Below are 23,647 nucleotides of genomic sequence, written 5' to 3' on the forward strand. Positions count from 1 at the left end.
GTAGCTGGGACTACAGGTGCCTGCCACTGCGCCCGAGTAATTTTTTGTATTTTTAGTAGAGACGGGGTTTCACTTTGGTCTCGATCTCCTGACCTCGTGATCCACCTGCCTCGGCCTCCCAAAGTGCTGGGATTACAGGCGTGAGCCACCGCGCCCGGCATCACCTCATCAAATCTTAAAGGCCTCACCTCCCAACACTGCCATGCTGGGGACCAAATTTCTAACACATGAATTTTGTGGACACACTCAAACCAAAGAAAGGCAAGAAATAATTCTCTGAGGGGAAGTTGGCATTCCATTAAAGAAAGAAGAGGAATGCCAGAGATTCTCAGCCAACTCAATCTCTTGACCTTGCCCATCATTCACTCCTTTCTAGGCACGTGGCTGGTTCTTCTTGTTCTCAGTGGTTCCTGCCTTTAGGCTTTGTGCTAGCTGATTGCTGTGTCTGGAACCCCTTATCCTCCAGATCTTTGCATGGCTGGTTCGTTCCCGTGCTTCAGATCTCTACTATAACATCACCCTCTCAGAGAGACCTTCTTGGACCTCCCATCTGAAGTGCCCACTAGTCATCCTCTTGTGCATCACCTGGCTTATTTGCTCTATCTAATGGAGGGTGACCTGCTTATTATTGTGTTTGCTCTGTGTTTTCATCTCACCAGAATGTAAGCAGAGATTTCCATCTATTTATGTTGTTCCTGAATCTATAAAGTTCAGAACAATGCCCAAACACAAAATAAGTGCTCAGTAAATATTGGTTGGATAAATGAGTCTATGGTGGCACCTAGTGAGCTAAAGGAAAGCTTTATAGAGGAGGTGTCCCTTAAAGAAGGTGGATTATTAAAATTACGTATATAATATATATAACATATGTTTAATATTATATATAAAATTAAATATACATATTTGTATATAATTACATAAAATATATAAAATATACATAAATATAGATACAATTTATATATATAACAAAGTTTACCATTTTAATCACTTTTATGTGCATAATTCAGTGGCATTAAGTACATTCACAATGGGCAACCATCACCACCATCCATTCCCAGAACTTTTTTTAATATTCTGAAATAGAAACTTCATATCCATTAAACAATAACTCCCCATTCCTCTCCTCAGTCTCTGGCAACTATCATTCTACTTTCTATCTCTATGAATTGTACTTCTCTAGGTACCTCACAGAAGTGGAATCATTCAGCATTTTTCTTTTTGTGACGGGCTTATTTTGCTTTATTTTGCTTAGCATAATGTCCTCGAGGTTTATCTATGCTGTAGCGTGTGTCAGAATTGCCTTCCCCCCCTTTTTTTTTTAATTTTGTTTTGAGACAGAGTTTCGCTCTGTTACACAGGCTGGAGTGCAGTGGCATGATCTCGGCTCACTGCAACCTCTGCCTCCCAAGTTGAAGCAATTCTGCTGCCTCAGCCTCCCGAGTAGCTGGGACTACAGGCATGCACCACCACGCCTGGCTAATTTTTGTATTTTTAGTAGAGACAGGGTTTCACCATGTTAGGCTGGTCTGGAACTCCTGACCTCAGGCAAACTGCCTGCCTCGGCCTCCCAAGTTGCTGGGATTACCGGCGTGAGCCACCGTGCCTGGCCTCCCTTTTAAGGCTGAATGATATTCCATTGTACATAGATAGCAAATCCATTCATCTCTGAAGGACATTTAAGTTGTTTCTACCTTTTGACTATTGTGAATCATGCTGTTGTGAACATTGGTATACAGGTATCCATTTGAGCCCTTGCTTTCAATTCTTTTTTATTTATAACTAGAAGTGGAATTTCTCCACATCCTCATCAACGCTTGTTTCTGTATTTTTTTTTATTGTAGCCACACACTATGAATGTCAAAAAGTATGACATTTTGACAATTTTGAGCCAGGCTTTCAGGCAACAGAGGCCTGGGTGGCAGTCTATGGTGTGAAGCGGATTTAGTCACACACAGTCTGATGTCGTAAACCACATGGGCTCTATTTACCTTCCTCTCCTAGGAATAGAGAGATTCTGTAGTGTCAGAAAGCATTGGTCCCAAAGACCTTCCAATGCTGCCAGGATTCACGTTGGCTCTGGTGAGCCAGGGACAGGGGAACTGACCTGCAGGCAGCCTAAGCAGCCACCCACCCACCTCACAATGACAGGGACCCTCATCATACGGGTCAGGGCTCAACTCAAAGACAGGCGTGGCAGTGGGACAAAGCAACAGGACTCTCCATGTGGCAAGGGCACCTGGAGGTGGGAGGGCAGGAGTGTTGTCTTGCCCTGACGGAAGAAGGGGTAGGCTCTGTCTGCATGGCAGCTGGTCCCCAGCCCTAGGAGAGAAGCTGGCTGAGCAAAAGGGAGGGGACACAGGTGTTGGTTGAGGTCTGGGCACCACCCTGCTGGGCCACAGTCTGCCGAAGGGAGTGGGGCTTAGGGGAGGATTCCCTGGAAATGCAGTGGAGTACCCCTCAAGGATCTAGGGGCCATGTACACAAGGAGTCTGTGCAGCGAGGCCCTCGCTAGGAGTTCAGGGCTGGAAGGGAGGGGTCAGTGTTAGGCCTACAAACTACTGTCATTCAACTGGGAATGCAGAGTCTTGCAACTTTCTTCACCTTGGATACTCCCCTCTGAATCAAGGTGGCTCTGAGTCCTAGGCCTGGGCCTTCCTCCATCCAGGGGGAGTGCTGAGGCCTGGTTCAGAGGAACATGTGAGCTGGAGCCAGTTCATACTGGCTCACAAGAGCCCATCCTGTGCATATCTGTGCAACTCAGTGCCAATGACATTATGTTGATAGCCTGAAATGAGCCATGATAGGAGCATTTACACCACAGAAATTGGCAGATGCTATAAACCGAGGGCTGATTTTCCCTAAAAACGTGGTTGTTAAACATTTACCAGCACTTCACTTGCCCTAGGATCAGATATACCTCTCAAACAGTAAATCTGATCAGTAAATGTGATCTTCTAAACAGCCCTCATTCCTCCTGAGTCCTGCTCCAGCCCCTTTGTCCCAGGGACCCTGGTATCACCACCAACCCCTTGATGATGGAGTGACATGCAGGGTAGGAGCCCAGGGAAGATGGGGAGGAGTGGGCTAAGAAAGCTGGGGCAGCCATGCATGGTTGGCACAGCTTGAAGGTAGTGGCTACTTTTCTTGTCTGTGGCAGAGCAGGGCTAAACAACTTGTCTGTGTCTAGGTCTTTTGCCATGGCAGGTGTGAAATACCCGGGACAGGTGAGTGATGTGGGTTTCTGTCCCCTGTGAAGGTCTCAGAGTTGGGTAGCCTCAGCAAGGCCCTGGAAGGGCCAGGCTCCTTCTGCTCATCTTTCTGGAATGATAGTTTTGGGGTTTTTTTGGTTGTTGTTTTGTTTGTTTGTTTTTTTGTACAAGAAGAAGAAAACTGAGTTCTCTTTTTTATAATTTTCTGGGGGTTCAGTTATTTACTCAGCATGCAATTATTAGGCACCCACAGTGTGCCAGGCCCTGTGCTGGGCTTTGGGACTGCAGAGATGTCTAAGTACACTAAACCTGATCTAGTGTACTTCATTAAATCCATCACAGTACACCCTGTAAGTGCTGTTGTGGAGGGCTGTAAGGAACAAGGAAAGGGTTTAACTCTTGGGAGGTGGAGAATAAAAGGGTGGGAGAGATGTTTTGGGGAAGTGACATTTAGTCTGGGTCTTGGAGGGTAGGTAGGAGTTTGCTAGTCTGTGAGGAGTTCAACTTGCATTTCCATCAGGAGATAGGAGAGAGCACATGCCAGGCCCATGCGAGTGGGAGGAAGTAAGGCTGGAGTAGAGAAGGCAGGAAGGTGGTGGTATGGTAAAAATGGGTCACAGCCAGATCATTTGGGCTCTGAATGTCAGACCCCAAAGTCGGCCTTTGTCCTACAAACAGCAAGAAGCCATTCAATGGCTTTAAGCGGAGGAGTGACGAGAGGGAATCTCTTGTTTTATATTCTCCTTGTGCTTTAGGACCCTGTGGATTTAGACATATACCAAAGCTCCCACATGGTCGACTATCAGCCCTACGGGAAGCACGAATACTCCAGGGTCACGCTGCAAGAGGTAGGAAGGCACGCAAGTCCTGTCATTCAATCAACTGTCCACTGAAATTCTCTCTGTTGCTTCATTTGTATTACAAATGTGGACATTTGGGCACTTGTTAGAACAATATCCAATGCCAGGAGATGTGACTTAGAGATCTTTTATGTGCATGTGCATGTATGTGTGTGTATTTTTTTTTTTTTTTTTTTTTTTTGAGAAGGAGTCTCACTCTGTCACCCAGGCTGGAGTGCAGTGGCGTGATCTCGGCTCACTACAACTTCTGCCGCCCGCCCGGATTCAAGCGATTCTCCTGCCTCAACTTGCTGAGTAGCTGGGATTACAGGCGCCTTGCCACCGCGTCAGCTAATTTTTGTGTTTTTAGTAGAGATGGGATTTCACCATCTTGGCCAGGCTGATCTTGAACTCCTGACCTCGTGATCCACCTGCCTCAGCCTCCCAAAGTGCTAGGATTACAGGCGTGAGCCACCGTGGCCGGCCATGTGTCTATGTTTTCAAATGTACATCAAATATGTCATGCATACAAAAGATTGTAAATAATACACATTTGGAGTTTAAATTACACTGATAAAACAAACACCCATGTAACCATTACAGACAGCTTAAAACATGGCACATTAACATTAGCAGTACCTTGTAGCCTCTTGGGTAACCCACAAACTTGTTTATCATTCCCTTGTAGGCCAGGCGCAGTGGCTCACACCTGTAATCCCAGCATTTTGGGAGGCAGAGGCTGGCAGGAGTTGAGACCAGGGGTTTGAGACCAGGAGTTTGAGGCCAGCAGTTCGAGACCAGCCTGGCTGACATGGCGAAATCCCGTCTCTACAAAAAATACAAAAATTAGCCTGGCGTGTTGGTGCACGCTTGTATTTTCAGCTGCCTGGAAGGCTGACACTTGAGAATCGCTTGAACCTGGGAGGCAGAGCGAGACTCTATCCCCCGCAAAAAAATCATTCCCTTAAGTGTTTTTCTAAAACTCATTTTACCTTATATGTATATATTCCTTGGTTTTGCCTTTTTGAACTTTATTACATATTGGAGTTGTATCCTTCCACAATTGTCACTTTTTGCTAAACATTATGGCATATTATTCTTTTTCTGCTGCATAGTATTACATTGCATGAATATGCCACAGTGTACCTTATTTGTCTCTTCTGTATCTGTCTCTTCTTATTGGTGGACATTTGGGTGCTTTATTCCTACTCTTCCCACTCCCAAATGCTGCACTGAAGATGAGATAAGTCACATCCTAATGTTCAAGAGTTTATCCATTCCAGGAGTGGAATTGTTTGTCATGGAGTATTAGGTAAAATCAGTTTTCCAAAGCAGTTGCACCAATTTACATTATAGCCAGCAGGAGATGGTTACTTCTGCTGCTCTGCAATCTTGCCATTGCTTGGTATTGGCAGACATTTTAATTTTTGCCAATTTGGTGGGTGCAAAATCATATTTTCCTGTGGTCATAATTTTCATTTCACTGACAATGAGGTTGGACACATTTTCATTTGTCGATGGAGATTTGCTATTTTCTAAAATGTCTGTTTATGTCTTTTGCTCATTTTTCTACTGGGTTGCTTGTCTTTTTCTTATTAATTTGTAGGAGTTCTAAAAAATATTCTAAGCATTTTCCCTTTTTTTTTTTTTTTTTTTTTTGAGAATCAGTCTGGCTCTGTTGCCCAGGCTGGAGTGCAGTGGTGCGATATCGGCTCACTGCAACTTCCGCCTCCTGAGTTCAAGCAATTCTCCTGCCTCAGCTTCCCGAGTAGCTGGGATTACAGGTGCCTGCCACCATGCCCAGCTAATTTTTGTATTTTTAGTAGAGACGAGGTTTCACCATATTGGCTAGGCTGGTCTCCAACTCCTGTCCTCAAGTGATCCGCTCACCTCGGCCTCCCAAAGGGCTGGGATTACAGGAATGAGCCACCACACCTGGCCCTAAGCATTTTTCGTTTGTCAGTTATATATGTGGATAAATTCTTCTCCAATTTGTGGTTTGACTTTGCACTAAATATTTCAGGGAGTGTGAATTCTAATTTTTAATATAGTTAGATTTATCAGTTTTTTCCTTTATCATTTTCTCTTTTCAAGATTGCTTAAAAATCTTTTCCTGTCCTGAGGTTTCCCCACTAAAAAAAGAAGATCTAAACAAACAAAGATGGATCAATTTCTGAGATGTTATTTAATGGAAGCAAAGTGTGAGATGGAATATAATATTCATCATTTCTGTACAAACCAAGGGAAGAAGATGTACACATACATGTTTATATGCACATCAAATATTTCTAGAGAGATACAAAAAGCACTGATAGCAGTGGTTGTCTCTGGAGATGGGAACCGAGGGAGGAGGAGAGTGGAAAAGAGACTGACTTTTCACTATAAACCCTTTTGTGTAATTTCAGTATTCCCTCTGTTGTATATGTTACCATTCAAGGACTAATTTAAAGTTTTAAAAAAATAAAGAAGGGTGTGCTCTGTCTTGGATGCTTCCAAGAAAAGCTACATCATCTCTCATCTCTCTCACCCTTCCATTCATGTGTGATTTGTTTCCACAGCAGGCAAAGCTCAATGCTCAACTATGGGACAAAGAGTTTTACAGGCCCATCCCTAATCCCAACCCCAAGCTAACGGATGGGTACCCTGCTTTCAAAAGACCCCACATGACTGCCAAAGACCTGGGACTCCCCGGCTTCTTCCCATCACAGGAACATGAGGCCACAAGGGAGGACAAGTGCAAGTTCACCAGCACCTGCCATTTCACATATCCAGATTCCCACGATCTGCACCTGGCCCAGGATGACCCCAACCAGGTCCTCCAGAGTGCTTACTTTCCATGCCTCCTGGATCCCAAACACCAGCCTGCTGCAGAGATGGCCAAAGGCTACCTGCTACTGCCAGGGTGTCCCTGTCTTCATCACCATATAGTCGAAGTCCCCATCTTGAACCGGTGGGGACCCTTGATGCCATTTTACCAGTAGGAAGGATGAAAATACCTTCCAAAGGCTCTTCCAAGAGCATGTGGAAATCCTATGACCTTGGAGTGCAGAGAGGAGAACTGAAAATAAAACTGGAAAGATGTTCCAACTGCACTGGGACCCTGGGATCATGTTCATTCTACCTCCCTCCCTGGGCTGCCCTGGGCTACCGCATGCCCATTGCAGAGGGAGGAAGAGAGAGAGGGAGGGGAACTTAGTGTGTATTTAGAACTGAAATTTGTGTCATGTTTCATTATAATTAAGAATCCTGGCCGGGTGCGGTGGCTCATGCGTATAATCCCAGCACTTTGGGAAGCCAAGGCAGGTGGATCACCTGAGGTCAGGAGTTCGAGACCAGTCTGGCCAATATGGTGAAACCCCATCTCTACTAAAAATACAAAAATTAGCCAGGCGTGGTGGCTTACACCTGTAGTCCCAGCTACTCGGGAGGCTAAGGCACGAGAATCGCTCAAACCCAGAAGGCAGAGGTTGCAGTGAGCTGAGATCGCGCCACTGCACTCCAGCCTGGGCAACAGAGTAAGACTTGGTCTCGGGGGAAAACAAAAGAGTCCTGTTGTAAAGATTCTTACTGTTTTAAGCATTTATTTAAAAAGTGGGGAAAAGTGTGTTTCCCACAGTCATCTAGATATTGGGTGTGACTGCAAAACCTGAGGTGCTGTTGGATAACTTTTCCCCTCAATATTCTTGTTTCAGTTTATCCACCACTCCTACCTTGTAGCAATCAACAGCAACAGTTTAAAGGGCATTGTTTCATACTTTTCTTCTTGCTCAGTGGAATGCATGTAAACATACATACGTATGAGTCAGTGAGGAAATAGGTTAAGCTGCTATAACAAACAGAACCAAAACACAGTAGCTTGACCAACATGCTAGTTTATTTCTCTATTGCCTGATAGTTCAGAGGTAGACAGTTAGGAGGGCAGAACATGTTTGTTGTGGCTTCTATCTCTAGGTCCAAGGTGGATGTTATGGACTGAATTATGTATCCCACAAATGCATATGTTGAAACTCTAACCCCCAATGTGATTGTATTTGGAGATAAAGCTTTTAGGAGGTAGTTAAGGTTAATTGAGGTCATAACAGTAGAGCCTTAATCCAGAAGGACACCTCTTCTAATAGGCATCCTTATTAGAAGAGGAAGAGAAAGAGATTTCTCTATCCATGTGCATGCACTGAGGAATGGTCATGGGAGGACACTCTGAAGGCAGCTGTGTCCAAGCCAGGAAGAGAGTCCCCCACCAGAGACCAAACCCTGCTGGACCTTGAACTGGGACTTTCCAGCCTCCAGAACTGTGAGAAAATAAATTTCTGTTGTTTTAGTTGCCCAGTCCGTGGTATTTTGTTATGGCAGCCCAAGCTGGCTGATACAGTGGCTGATTCAGTTGTTGACATTTTTCAGTTAGCAGAAAGAAGAATAACCAGGGGATACAGATACTTTTCTTTTAGGAGCACAATGCAGAAATTATATTCTTCACTTACTGTCTTGTCCCCTTGGTCAGAGCTTAGTTATACAGCCATGCCAAACCTTGAGGAAGGCCGGGAAGTATAGTCTTTATTCTGGATGGCCATGTCCCCAGCTAAAAATGAGGGGTTTATTTGTTTAGAAGGAGAGGATAGATTTTGGTTGTGACTATCCAGCTTTGCCCAATACATGAGAAATCTTTTGCTTTGGGATCATACTGTACACCAGTGTTTCCCCTAGGGAATCTTATTAAAATGCAAGTTTTGGTTCTGTAGTTGTGGGGTGTACATTCTGCATTTCCAACAAGCTCCCACTATTCTATTTCCGACTTCTATGAGATGAACTTTTTAAAAGGCTCCACAGATGAGTGAGAACATGCATGATGCCAATGCTGCAGGACTGTAGGGCACACTGGAGTAGCTAGGCTGGACACAATACTCTGCAGGCTGATTTTCCCCCCACTTATAGATCTAATTATTTTTAATGACTACTTAATATTCCATTGAATTGCTGGATATTGATGTGTTACAATTTCATTATTAGTGGATAGTCATGCTTTTCCAATTTTTCCTGTACACATAGTGTACATATATCCTTACCTACTGATGTTTTTATTTCTTTAAGACAGAATCTTACAAGTCATTTAGATGGTGGGCACCATCTAAATAAGCTCTAAAATTATGAAATTTTAGATATGTAATGTGATGATATTTTTTCTAACATAAAATTAATAATCCTTCAGTAGAAAATATTGCAAAGTGAAGAAAAGTTTGAAAGAAGAAAAGGAGACCACCTATAAAATCCCACTACTCAGTGATAACTACTGTTAACATTTTGATGCCAGGCTGGCAGGATAAAGGTTACAATCTTGATTTTTTGTTTTGTTTTGTTTTTTGTTTTTTTGAGCCAGGATTTCACTCTTGTTATCCAGGCTGGAGTGGGATGGCGCCATCTCAGCTCACCTGCAACCTCCACCTCCCGGGTTCAAGTGATTCTCCTGTCTCAGTCTCCGAAGTAGCTGGGATTATAGGCACATGCCATCAAGCCCAGCTAATTTTTGTATTTTTAATAGAGATGGGGTTTTGCCATGTTAGGCTGGTCTCAAACTCCTGACCGCAGGTGATCCACCCACCTTGGCCTCCCAGAATGCTGAGATTACAGGTGTGAGCCAGCACACCAGCCAAAATCTTGATTTTGGAGTCAGACAAAACTGAGGCTTCACTCATGCCTTAATTTACTATTTACTAGCTGAGAGATGTTCTAGAAAATCTCTCTGAGCGTCAATTCTCTCATCCATAAGAGGCATTAATAATGCTCCTATCTTATGAGTGAACACTGAACAGTGCCTGAGATAGTGAGACCTTTCATACACATATTTCCAAAGTTCACACTGAATTCTGTGATTATTTTTGTTTTTCTGTTTTTAGGCAATAATACATTTTATTAAAGTATTTTTTCATGCCTACTTTCTATCTCTTGTGTCATCTCCCTGGTTGATTTCTTTCTTTTTTAAAAATTATTATTTAAAAAATTACCACATAATAATTGTACATATTTGTAGGGTATATGGTGATGTTTTGATATATGCAATGTGTAGTGGTCTAATCAGAGTACGATGATTAATACTGAGTGTCAACTTGATTGGATTGAAGGATGCAAAGTATTGATCCTGGGTGTGTCTGTGAGGGTGTTGCCAAAAGGAGACTAACATTTGAATCAGTGGGCTGGAAAAGGCAGACCCACCTTTAATCTGGGTGGGCACCATCTAATCAGCTGCCAGCTTGGCTAGAATATAAAGCAGGTAGAAAAATGTGGAAAGACTAGACTGGCCTAGTCTCCCAGCCTACATCCTTCTCCCGTGCTGGATGCTTCTTGCCCTCAAACATAGACTCCAAGTTCTTCAGTTTTGGGACTTGGACTGGCTTCCTTGCTCCTCAGGTGGCCTGTTGTGGGACCTTGTGATTGTGTGAGTTAATAATAAGCTCATATATATATATATATATGTGTGTATATATATATATGTATATATATAATAGTATATATATGGATATCCTATATATAATATATAATAGTATATATATATGGATATCCTATATATAATATATATAATAGTATCTATATGGATATCCTATATACAATATATATATTATATACAATTGTGTATATCCTATATACAATATATATCCTATCAGTTCTGTCCCTCTAGATAACCCTGACTAATAGAGTAACCAGTATATTCATCACCTCAAACATTTATCATTTCTTTATCTTGGGAACATTCAAAATCCTCTCTTCTAGCTATTTGAAAGTATATGATAAATTGTTGTTGGCTCTAGTCACTTTATCGTGCTGTAGAATAGTAAAGCTTATTTCTCTTATCTAGCTATAATTTTGTATTCTTTAACCAACCTCTCCCTATTTTCCTTCCCCTCCTACCCTTCCTAGCCTCTAATAACCACTATTCTACTTTCTATTTCTGTGAGATAACTTTTTAAAATACTTCATATATGGCCAGGTGTGGTGGCTCACACCTGTAATCCCAGCACTTTGGGAGGCCAAGGCGGGTAGATCACCTGAGGTTGGGAGTTCAAGACCAGCCTGACCAACATGGAGAAACCCCGTCTCTACTAAAAATACAAAAAAATTGGCCAGGCATGGTGGTGCATGCCTGTAATCCCAGCTACTGGGGAGGCTGATGCAGGAGAATCGCTTGAACCCGGGAGATGGAGGTTGTGGTGAGCTGAGATCGATCCATTGCACTCCAGCCTGGGTGACAGAGCAAGACTCCGCCTCAAAAAAATAAATAAATAAAAATAAAAATACTTTATATTTGAGTGAGAACATGTAATATTTATCTTTCTGTGCCTGGCTTCTTTTGTTTATCATAATGTCCTCCAGGTTCATCCATGTCAGGATTTTATTCATTTTTGTGGCTGAAGAGTTTTCCATTCGAATATTTACCACATTTTTTTAACCATTCGTCCGTTGATGTACACTTAGGTTGATTGATATTTTGGCTATTGTGAATGGTGCTGCAATAAATATGGGACTGCAGATGCCTCTTTGATATACTGATTTCCTTTCCTTTGAATAAATACCCAGTAGTAGGATTGCTGGATCATATTGAATACTGTAATTTTAAATCCTGCTTGATTTTAGTTGCATTAACTATCCGCATTCCCACTCAACCTTAGAACTTTATACACATAATTGCATGAATCTTAAAACTTTATAAACATCATTGCATGAACATACCATAATTTACTATTGTTAGCTATTCAAGATTTTTTCCATTATGCATTTTCTCTTACAAATAAGGGGACTTTTTTTACAATATAAACCTTTTTTCCTGTAGTTAGGTTGAAAAGGAGTAGCAGGCCAGGTGCAGTGGCTCATGCCTGTAATCTCAGCACTTTGGGAGGCACAGGCAGGTGGATCATCTGAGGGCAGGAGTTCAAGAGCAGCCTGGCCAACATGGCGAAACCCTGTCTCTACTAAAAATACAAAAATTAGCCAGGCGTGGTGGTGGGCGCCTGTAATCCCAGCTACTCGGTGGCTGAGGCAGGGAAAATCGCTTGAACCCAGGAGGAGGAGGTTGCAGTGAGCCGAGATCACACCATTGCATTCCAGCCTGGGCGACAGAGAGAGACTCTGTCTGAAAAAAAAAAAAAAAGGGAGGAGCAAAGTTACTGGGTTGAAATGCACGAACACGTTCTTGATACATATTACCAATTCCTACTTTCTAATCAGATGTATTTTTAATATTAAGAAATGGTTACTAATTTTGTTAGATGTGATGAGGGAATTTTGGTTATGTTTAAGCATTTATTATCTATTAGAGATCATTTTCTTTTGAAATATTAACTGAAGAGTTGATGTCTGAAATTTATTTTAAAAAAGCTCTAGCAAAACAAACAGCGTTGCTGGGGGTAGGAAATAGGTCAAACAATATCAGTGACAAAATAAAAATTGTTGTTGGGTGACGGGTGCTTGGAAGTTCATGATCCTACTCTCTCTGATTTTGGGTATGTTTGAAATTATCCACAATAAAACATTAAAATGGAAGGAAGGAAGGAAAAGAGGGAAAGAAGGAAGGAAGGAGGGGAAGGGAAGGGAAGAGAGGAAAAGGTAGAAGGGAGGCAGAAAAGAGAAGGAAAGAAAAAATAAAAGAAAGGTGTTATCTCTTTAGAATACTGCTAGCTATTACGAGAGTAGTTAATTCACAGTGTCCTTATCATCCCTGTTATTCTCAAGAAAGAAAGAATGAAAGAGAAAGAAAAGAAAGGAAGAAGACTGACTATTAGTTTGATAAGAGTACAGTCTCTTTGATCCCTGGTGAGGTGGAATAACTTTTCAAAGACCCTTTATCTCTTCATCAGTTGTAAAATGCTTCCTGGTCAGTACATTCCTTTCACCCTATCTTGTTACAATCTTTAGTGAATCTGTTTTATCCATAACATGCCTTCTAAGATGTCTATGAAAGAAAGTATCTACGAAAGAAAGCATCTCAATGCTTGTTAATAAATAATTTTTTTTCAGTGACAGATCATGTGGATCAGCTGATGGTTTTAACACATGGAATTTCTACAAAATGCTTTAGCTGAGGTGAAAACATTAGTAACAATACATATTTGCTGCACACACCACATATATTATTCCGTCCTCATATTCAGATGAAGAAACAGAGGTTGAGGGAGGTTAAGTACCTGGCTCAAGTCCACATGTAACAAAGCCAGAATTTAAATCCCAGATTTGATTCCAACCCTAAAGTTTTAGTCATTTTTGAATGACTTCTAAGACTTTATTTTTTTATTTTTATTTATTTTTTGAAACAGAGTTTTCCTCTGTCACCCAGGCTGGAGTGCAATGGCACGATCTCGGCTCACTGTAACCTCTGCCTTCCAAGCTCAAGTGATTCTCTTGCCTCAGCCTCCCAAGTAGCTGGGATTACAGGTGCATGCTAATTTTTTGTATTTTTAGTAGCGATGGGGTTTCGCCATGTTGGCCAGGCTGGTCTTGAACTCCTGACCTCAGATGATCCACCCACCTCAGCCTCCCAAAGTGATGAGATTACAGGCGTGAGCCACCGTGCCCGGCCTATTCTAAAACTTTAATAAAAACGGTTGTCTTTCTCCCTAATGTCCAAGTTTCATTGATTAATAGCCATCAGTGTGAACAACTACCTGGACCAAGAAGATCAGCTGGATTCAGAGATATCCTTCACTAGGTCTTAATCTGAGATGTTCAGAAACCTCCTTGGAAATGTCTGTTTCTGGAGAGACCATCACTGTCTCTCCCCTAGGTGGACAGAGCAAGAAGGTGAGCCATGACCTGGATCCGCTGGAGCAGGAGAGGACAGTGGTAGGGGAGCCCAGGAAGGGATCAGGCACAGAAGAGAAGGATGAGTTGAGACCCCAACACGCTGCTTTTGAGGTGCTTGCCGCACCTTCCCACAGGAGGCTGAGGAAACGGCTCTGAGAAATAGCTACTAAAGTCCTAAGATTTTGCCTCAGAAATCTCCTTCAGATTTGGCCCTCCATTCAGACCCCACTGCAGCAGGCCCCCTCTATGGCACCTGGGAACGGCCCCTGCAGTCCTCCCCATTTTAACTCTAGAGGAATCAAAAAACACAGGTCTGATTACATATTCATCATCTCCCTGTATAACCACCATATGGGGGGTCCCACAGCGTAAGGCCCTTCCTAGGAGGCAGCAACCCCTCCCTCCAACCCCATCTCAACCTGCCCTACACGCATACTCACCCCTCTCCCACCTCCTGCCTTCCACTTGCTGTTACTTTTTGTAAACAACTCTTTCTCCTGGTTTCCCCCGGTTTCCCCCAGCTGACAGCTTTCACAGCCTCCTCTGAAGAATCCTGTCTTGACAACCCCCTGTCCCTAACAGTTTGCTCTCTCTGTGTGTTCTTAAGTCCCTTTGTTCATACATCTTTCAGAGGGGGGCTGTGAGGAGTCCATGAGTGAACACCCAATGCCTTCCCTGGCAAACAGTGACTGCTCAATCATTGTGAGCTATATTTTATTTTATTAAAAAAAATTTTTTTTGAGACAGAGTCTTGTTCCATCGCCAGGCGTGATCTCAGCTCACTGCAACCTCCACCTCCCAGGTCCAAGTGATTCTCGTGCCTCAGCCTCCAGAGTAGCTAGGATTACAGGTGTTAGCACAACTAAGTTCCTCTTCAAAACTTAACTCTCTGTTTATAAGTTGTAAGGTTATAAGCTAGCCCTTCTCCCTGCTTTCCCCTTTCTCCACTTTGGCCTTCAAAGTCCTCGTCTCGCTACCTGATTTAGAGAGAGTTTCAAACTTCCTTCTGTTCTGTAACCAACCCCCTTGCTGTGCCCATACATGTCCAGGCATGCCTAGGCATGCCTTCCCTCCTGCCTAGTTAGTAACAGACAGTCTCTCCTCCCTACTCCTCTTTTAGCAAATTGCAAGTTTACCCTATTTGGAGAATTTTAAGTCTTAGCCAATCAGGTCAGCTTAGACTGTGAGGTCCAACTCCAGCCAATGGGGAAAGGACACAGAAACAGGAACTGCATTAGGGATAAAAACCCCTTCTCTCCTTTGTTGGGAGTGCTCTTGCGATTGTGGCTGATGCGGGCAGCACCCTTCTGTAGAAATAATTGCCTTGCTGAGAAAACTTTTTGCCTGAGAGCTGGTTCTTATTTGCAGCACCGAGCACTTGTTTCTAACAGAGACATGTGCCACCATGCCCGGTTAATTTTTCTATTTTTAGTAGAGACGGGATTCTGCCATGTTGGCCAGGCTGGTCTGAAACTCTTGACCTCAAGTGATTTGCCCACCTCGGCCTCCCAAAGTGCTGGATTACAGGTGTTAGCCACCATGCCCAGCCATATTTAATTTTAATATGTATTATCTTTAGAATAATTTCTTTTTTGAAAATCTTTTGGAGTGTTTTACTTTCTTTCTTGCTCTTGAAACCTGGCATATAGCAGGTGCTCAACAAATATTGAAGGAAGGAATGAGGGTGAGAGAGAGAAACGGTTTTCCAAGGGCCTGCACAGGAAAGAGACAGAAGGGCTCTAGTTGTCTTCTGTAACTGCCCCCAGCAGCTTCAGGCTCCAGGCAGGGAGCAAGGAAGCTATCAGTACCTGCCAATATCAGGTAAAGTGACCCAGACAGACATTCCTAAGGATGGCTCACAACTTTGCCCACTGAATTCAACTCTCTCGAACTGAAGTTGCCTTTGGGGAAAAGCAGGACAATAGGAACTCCAAATTGGGTTTGAGTGGTATCTCGATCAACCCCTGTGTCTTCCTAGTCTCAGCTCTGCCCTGGTCCAATAGCTGTGTTTAGTGAATAGATACAGGGGGAGCCTGCTTTGGTCAACAGACATTTTAATAGTCTCAGAATAAAACTCTTCATTCTTCACCTAGTTTATTGCTGGGCAGAGCATGGCTGGATTCCAGCAGCCATCCCCATCTGCCTTCATTCCTCTTGTATTTTTTAGGGTCTCCTGAAGTTCCTCAATATCAGGTTGAGAGCAGAGAATCGGGAGCAGATATCCTGGAACTAGACTCACAATGTCATGCAATGTGCCAGCCCCCATGTTGGGCTGAGCACGTACCTTATCTTACTCAATACCTATCTTCACCATTGAGTGAATACAGCCATCAGGCCTATGTTGTAGCGGAGAAAACCAAGGCCTCCGGTGACTTGGCCAAATGTCACACGGGTGGTGGCTGAGCTGTGATTGGCTGAGCTGGGTTTGACTTTCTCCTCCCATAAAAATCTCACTTTGACCTTTCATTTTCTCATGTGTAGAAGGAGTATAATTATACCCATCTCACAAGATACAAAAAAGAAAGTACATGAATGCACTTAACATTTTTAAAGGTTTAATACAGTGTTTCTTTCAATTATTAATATAAAAGAGAATCGATTGACACCTATTTTCCCACCCTTACTTGTAGATTCTGTGCTGCCTGCCACCACCATGATGTCAACTCTATGGATGCTTTTGTCTTTTCTTGGCCTTGGGAGGGACCCCGTGGCAGAGGCTGCAGAGACAGACTGGGGGCTTGAAGGTAATGCTAACAGCTTTTTTATGTTATATATATATTTCAGAGCTTACAAAACATGGCCACAGAGGGTATTATCTTCCAACTTCATTTCTTCTCTGTGACACAGGAATTCTTACACTCATTTCACAGAAAGCACCAGCAACCAAGGGATGAGGGTTTAGGCCCCAGGCTTCCATGGCAGTGTGCCCTCTTCCAGATCAAGTGGCCACTCACGGTTCATCTTTGACTCTCAGAGTTCCTAGCAGGGGATGGCAGTGGGGTGCCTGGGTCAAATGCTGATTCCTCAGTTCTGCCAGGTCTGGATGGAGAGTCATTAGATCTGGTGTGAACTCCAATAATCTGTTGTTTTATATGGTTCACTGGCGGCAGAGTCACTGGTGCCATGTGAATCACACACTGAGAAATAGCAGAAGAGGATGCACAGCCCCTGGAAGTCTTGGACAGACAGTGGCAAGTCTTTGCTGGAGATAAACTATAACTAGGGAGCTAGGGTAAGGTGGATCAGAGCATCCACAGATTGAAATATCTTTTACGGCTGGGGTGTGGTGGCTCACACCTGTAATCTTAGCACTTTGGGAGGCTGAGGTGGGTGGGTCACCTGAGGTCAGGAGTTCGAGACCAGCCTGGCCAACATGGTGAAACCCCGTCTCTACTAAAAATACAAAAAATTAGTTGGGCGTGGTGGTGGACACCTGTCATCTCAGCTACTTGGGAGGCTGAGGCAGGAGAATTGCTTGAAACCAGGAGGCAGAGATTGCAGTGAGCCAAGATCAAGCCATTGCACTCTAGCATGGGCAGCAAGAGCAAAACTGCATCTCAAAAAAAAAAAGAAATATCTTTTACTAGTCCATTTTGTGTTGCTATAAAAGAACACATGAGACTGGCTAATTTATATAAGAAAGAGGTATATTTAGTTCATGGTTCTGCAGGCTGGGAGGTTCAAAGACATGGCCCTGGCTTCTGAAGAGGGCTTTTATGCTGTGTCGTAATATGGCAGAGAAAGTCAAAGGGTAAGCGAAGAAAAGAAAACATGAAGAGTGTCCTGGCTTTATAACAACCTACTCTTCTGGGAACGAATTCATTCCCAGTCCCTTGAGAGCAAGGACTCACTCACTTCCTCAAGAATAGCACCAAGCCATTCATTAGGGACCTGCCCCCATGACCCAAACACTTCCCAGTAGGCCCCACCTCTTCATACTGCCACACTGGGGATCAAATTTCAACATGAGATTTGGTGCAGATAAACCATATCCAAACCATAGTGTATCTCAAGAATGTTTTGGGGCCTGGAGTGGTGGCTCATGCCTGTAATCCCAGCACTTTGGGAGGCTGATGTGTGACAATCTCTTGAGCCCAGGAGTTCAAGAGCAGTCTGGGCAACAAAGCAAGACCCTGTCTCTATTTTTAAAAAATTAAAAAGAATGTTTTGGCTTTGCAACATTCCAAAACATGTCCATTAATTTCCAAACATTAAAGAATATATATTCCATTTGTATAGGATGCCTAGAGCAGTCAGACTCATAGAGACAGGAGGAAAAATGGTGGTTGTGAGGGGTTGGGGAAGGAAGAAATGGAGAGTTATTATTCAATGGTACAGAGTTTCAGTTTGGGAGGTTGAAAAGTTCTGGAGATGGATGGTGATGATGATTGCACTACAGTGTGAATGTACTTAATGTCATAGATCTCTACACTTAAAAATGGTTAAAATGGTCAATTTTATGTGTGTATTTTACCACAACAAATATATATATATAAACACACACAGACACAAACGCACATAAAGAGAAAGTTTCTCACAGTATGACATAAAATCTGGAAACTACAAATTAAAAAATTAAGTTAATACATTGCCTACCTAATAATTAAACTTCCTGCATGGAAAAAGCCCCATAAAATAAAAAGGCAGGCCAGGTGCAGTGCTCATGCCTGTAATCCTAACACTTTGGGAAGCTGAGGCTGACAGATCCCTTGAGTCCAGGAGTTCAAGACCAGCCTGGGCAACCTGGTGAAACCCCATCTCTACCAAAAGTACAAAAATTAGCCAGGCATGGTGGTGTGCTCCTGCAGTCCTAGCTACTTGGGAGACCGAGGTGGGAGAATCACCTGAACCTGGGAGGTAGAGGCTGCAGTGAGCCGAGATCATGCCACAGCACTCCAGCCTGAGTGACAGAGTGAGACCCTGCCAAAAAAAAATTAAAAAAAATTAAAAGGCAAAGAACGAAGTAGGAAAATATTTGCAAAATAAATGACACATCTGAGTTCTTTATACTATGAAGAAACAGACCCACAATGCTAGAGAAAAATGATTTTTAATTCAATCATTTTTCTCTCATTTAGCACATACATATTTAACACCTGTGTACCAGGCACAATTCTAAGTACCAGGAATATAGCAAAAATGAAAATAATAATAAGACAAGGAGATTCCATTCTAATTGGGGAAAATGACAATAAATAAAATGAGGGAAACGTGGCATGTTGGAAGGTCGTAAGTGGAGTGGAGAAAGACAAAGCAGGCAAGGAGGATGTCAGAGTTAGGACACCAGGGGTCTCAGAGCAGGTGGCATTTGAGCAACACCTTGGAGGGGAGCCCTTCGCAGGGGGAGAACTGGGACTGAAGGAACAGGAAGGGCAGACCCTGGGGAGGCCCCTGGGAGGCAGTGTCAGGGTAGTTACAAGGTTTCTCAGGACTGTCTAGGTGCAGGTAAGCCCTTATAAAGGCTGTGACTCTTACTTCAAGTGAGACGGGAGCCACTGCAAAGTAATGAACAAAGGGTGACATAACCTGGTTTCTGTTTTATTATTTATTATTTATTTTTTTGAGACAGAGTCTCGCTCTTTTCCCCAGGCTGGAGTGTAGTGGTGCGATCTCGGCTCGCTGCAACCTCTGCCTCCTGGGTTCAAGCAATTCTCCTGTCTCAGCCTCCCGAGTAGCTGAGATTACAGGTGCATGCCACCACACCCAGCGAATTTTTATAATTTTAGTAGAGATGGGGTTTCACCATATTGGCAAGGCTGGTCTTGAACTTCTGACCTCAAGTGATCCACCTGCCTTGGCCTTCCAAATTGCCGAGATTACAGGTGTGAGCCACCACGCCCAGCCTGGTTTCTGTTTTAGAAGAATCACTTTGACCACTGGATTGAGAAAAGACAGAGGGGACAAAGGGAGAAGCAGGATAATCCAGGTGAGAGGTAGGGGTGGCATGGACCACAGCAATCACTGTGGAGGTGGAGAAGATGGAGAAATGGTTGGATTTTGGTTGTGTGTGAAGGCAGAGCCTGAGATTTCTTGACAGATTGGCTGTGGAGTACATGAGAGAAAGAGACATTGATGATGACTCCATTTTTTGGCTTGTGCAAACTGGAAAGGTGACCTGCTTTTCACTGAGATGGAGAAAACGATAGTCCAAATGGGTTTTGGGAAGATCAGTTTGGTTTTGGAAATATTAAGTTTGAAATGCCTCTAGGATTTGAGGAGGCAGCTGGCTACACAGGGCAGAGTCCAGGAGAGAGGTGAGGGCCTGGATATAGATCCTCAGGAATTAACAGCATATGGACGGCATTGAAAATCAGGAGACTCGGTCCCTTGCCAAGGAGTGGAAGTGGTCCGAGGACTGAGGTCTAGGGCAGGACAAAGTTGAAAGGTCAGGCGGATGGAGGGAGCTTTGAGGTGGGACAAAAACCACAGGGGTCTGGTGTTCTGGAGATCACGTGAAGAAAGGTGACAGGGAGGAGGGAGCAACCTGCCGATCAGCAGTGTCGGATGCTGTTGCTGGGCCAGGACTGAGGACTTAGCACTGGATGTATTAATAGCAACAAGGTTATTATTGGTGATCCGCAAAGAGCCTGGGGGTGAAATCCTGAAAGAGATAACCAAGTGCTCTTAACAATGCTCACATAAAATTTGAAAATGCTCAATAAAATACACATATAAAATTTACCATTTTAACTTTAACTTTATAAGTAAAGACAGGCACTATTATCATCCCGATTTTATAGATGAGAAAATTGAGACACAGAAAGGTCAGACGGCTAGTGAATGGTGGAGCCAGGATTTGAACCCTAGTAGTCTATCTCAAGATTATAAGGACTGCTGTGTGCAGTGGCTCACTTCTGTAATCTCAGTGCTTTGGGAGGCCAAGGCGGGAGGATTGCTTGAGCCCAGGAGTCCAAGACCAGCCTTGGCAACATATGAGACCTCCATCTCTACAAAAAATAAAAAGGCCAGATTTAGTGGCATGTGCCTGTAGTCCCAGCTACTTGGGAGGCTGAGGCAGAAGGATCCCTTGAGCCCTGGAGGTTGAGGCTTCAGTGAGCCAAGATTGTACTACTGCATTCTTGCCTGAGAAATAAAGCAAGACCCCATCTCTGAAAAGAGAGAGAGAGAGAGAGATTATAAACACTATGAAAAAAAAAAATGCAAGCCAGGTGCGGCAGCTCATGCCTGTAATCCCAGCACTTTGGGAGACTGAGGTGGACGGATCACTTGAGGTCACGAGTTTGAGACCAGTCTGGCCAACATGGTGAAACCACATATCTACTAAAAATACAAAAATTAGCCAGGTGTGGTGGTGGGCACCTGTAATCTCAGCTGCTAGGGAGGCTGAGGCAGGAGAATCTCTTGAACCCAGGAGGCAGAGGTTGCAGTGAGCCGAGATCGTGCCACTACACTCCAGCTTGGGCCACAGAGCAAGACTCCATCTCAGAAAAAGTAAAAAAAAAATGGAGACCTCTCTGAGACCCAAATGACAGGAGAAACTCTGGGCAGAAGCTCTTTGGTGGCAAGCACAAGACCATCTGATGAAGAGTGTTGGGTGTGCTCATGGAACAGGAAGGCCAGTATATTGGCTGTGGTGACTGAGAAAGAATTGAGTTGTGGACTGAGTGAATATCTGACTGCCTTGAGCTGTGGTTCTCCCCTGGCATGATGACTTCTCCAGGTGGCAGGGCACACACTGCCACATCCTATCCCAGTACATGACCTTTCTGTTCTTGAGGATATTCTTCCTTAGGTTGAGCTCTGCTAGATTCTCCCCAATAGCCATCTTCTCTTCTGTATTAACAGACACCTAAGATTTTTGCTGAGCAATGGCCACTTGGCATAAAGACTACATTTCCCAGTTTCCCTTGCATAAAACACGGCCGTGTAACTAGATCCCAGCCAATGGGCCATAAGCAAAAATGGTATATGCCTCTTCCCAGGCCATGCCCTTCCCCTCCTGCATCCTGGTGCTTGGACAAGTTATGAACCTAGTTGGACCTCGTGGATAAGGGCCCTACCCTAGGGATGGTGAAATGGCAGTGAGGAGGAGGTTGGATTTTTGAGTGGTACACAGCAGTCTCGTCAGGTCTAGAGTGTCCTGCCGAATAAAATAAACCTCTAATTGTTTAAGCTGATGTTTCTCAAGCTTACCTGTACATTAGAATCACCTGCGGAGCTTAAAAAGTCTATATATATACTGATTCTTTCCCCTTATCCTAAATTTCTGATTTAATTGGCCTGAGGTATAGCCTGGCATTGGATAATTTTTTGAGACAGAATCTCCCTCTGTTGCCCAGGCTAGAGTGCAGTGGCACAATCTCGGCTCACTGCAACCTCCGCCTCCTGGGTTCAAGCAATTTTCCTGCCTCAGCTTCCAAACAGCTGGGATTACGGGCACTTGCCACCATGCCTGGCTAATTTTTTGTATTTTTAGTAGAGATGGGGTTTCACCCAGTTGGCCAGACTGGTCTCGAACTCCTGACCTCAGGTGATCCACCCACGTTGGCCTCCCAAAGTGCTGGGATTACAGGTGTGAGCCACTGGTGGCTCCTGGCCGGCACTGGATATTTAAAAATCTCCCCAGCCACGGTTGAGAACCCTTGGTTTATGTCACTGGTAATTTGGGTTTCTGTTAAACACTTAAAACTATATCCTGATGTGTCCAAGCTCAGGTGGGTCTTGGCTCTTAAAAGCTGTGCCTTGAGAACAGAGTCAAACTGCTCTCACTGGACAGGCCTTCAAATGAAAAGTCAGGGCCAGGCACAGTGGCTCATGACTGTAATCTCAGCACTTTGGGAGGCCAAGGTGGGAGGATAGCTTGGGCCCAGGAGTTCAAGACCAGCCTGGACAACATGGGGAAACCCTGTCTCTACAAAAAATACAAAAATTATCCAGGTATGGCGGTGCATGCCTGTAGTCCCAGCTACTCGAGGGCTGAGGTGGATTGCTTGAGACCAGGAGGTCACGGCTACAGTGAGTCATGATTGTGCCACTGCACTCCAGCCTGGGGAACAGAGTGAGATCTCATCTCTACAAAACAATAACAGCAACAACAACAACAAATTAGCTGGGTGTGATGATGCATGCCTGTAGTCCCAGCTGCCTGGAGGCTGAGGTGGGAGGATTACTTGAGGCCAGGAGGTTGAGGCTGCAGTGAATCATTATCATGCCACTGCACTCCATCCTGGGCAAAAGAGTGAGACCAAGTCTCAAAAAACAAAAAAATCCCCCAAAGTCAGGTGACAGGCCTCTTCCTAATTATGTCTTGTTCATCCCTTCACTGGGATGAGGGCCGATCAGGAGGATATTCACCAAGATTGTGATTCTGGAGGAGAGACCTGAGAGGAAGGGTTTCCAGGGGGTGAGGGTTCAGGTGGGTAGAGGAAGTAAGGGGGTAACAGACAGACAAGCTAGGGAGCATGGCAGCTTGAGAAAAGGCCAGGAGTTCATTTGTTACTCCTGAAAAGCAGAGTGGGCACACGTGGGTTCTCAAGAATTAAGGCGCAACTGGGTAAGTTGGTGGAGGGTCTTGTATGCCAAGCTCATGAGTTTGACTTTGAACCTGAGGATGTCCAGGGACTTTCAGAGGATGTTAAGCAGGGAAGAACTAGCATGGCCAGATTTATGTTGTAAAATATTCTGTCATGACAGCATGAGTTGGTTCAAGACTGGAGGTGGGCAGACCAGTTCTGAGGTCCCGTGAGAGGTGGTAGGGACCAATGAATGCAACCTGCTTGTGTCTGAAGTTTTGCTAGATGTCTCCCATTGTTGATTTACTCTAAGTTTCCAACAAACCTAGAGTTCTCATTGTCA

At 44.0% G+C, this 23,647-nt stretch overlaps 1 protein-coding gene across 4 annotated transcripts; it reads left to right on the forward strand.

Annotated features, from left to right (window-relative positions):
* The first annotated feature begins 2,217 nt into the window (after nucleotides 1-2,217).
* SPMIP9 (sperm microtubule inner protein 9) lies at nucleotides 2,218-7,140 on the forward strand. Of its 4 annotated transcripts, none has more exons than XM_058428495.1 (4): nucleotides 2,218-2,284; nucleotides 3,188-3,224; nucleotides 3,965-4,057; nucleotides 6,607-7,140. In XM_058428495.1, the coding sequence occupies exons 2-4, from the start codon at nucleotides 3,198-3,200 to the stop codon at nucleotides 7,027-7,029; spliced, it is 543 nt and encodes a 180-aa protein (XP_058284478.1). In that variant the 5' UTR covers nucleotides 2,218-2,284; nucleotides 3,188-3,197; the 3' UTR covers nucleotides 7,030-7,140. The 4 variants fall into 4 exon arrangements, with proteins under 4 accessions (XP_058284478.1, XP_032033857.1, XP_058284479.1 ...); XM_032177966.2 differs by having other exon boundaries at nucleotides 2,219-2,371; XM_058428496.1 differs by having other exon boundaries at nucleotides 2,271-2,359.
* Nucleotides 7,141-23,647: the final 16,507 nt, after the last annotated feature.

The sequence above is a fragment of the Hylobates moloch genome, unplaced genomic scaffold, assembly GCF_009828535.3.
Source record: "Hylobates moloch isolate HMO894 unplaced genomic scaffold, HMol_V3 SCAFFOLD_15, whole genome shotgun sequence".
Classification (NCBI taxonomy): Eukaryota; Metazoa; Chordata; class Mammalia; order Primates; family Hylobatidae; genus Hylobates; species Hylobates moloch.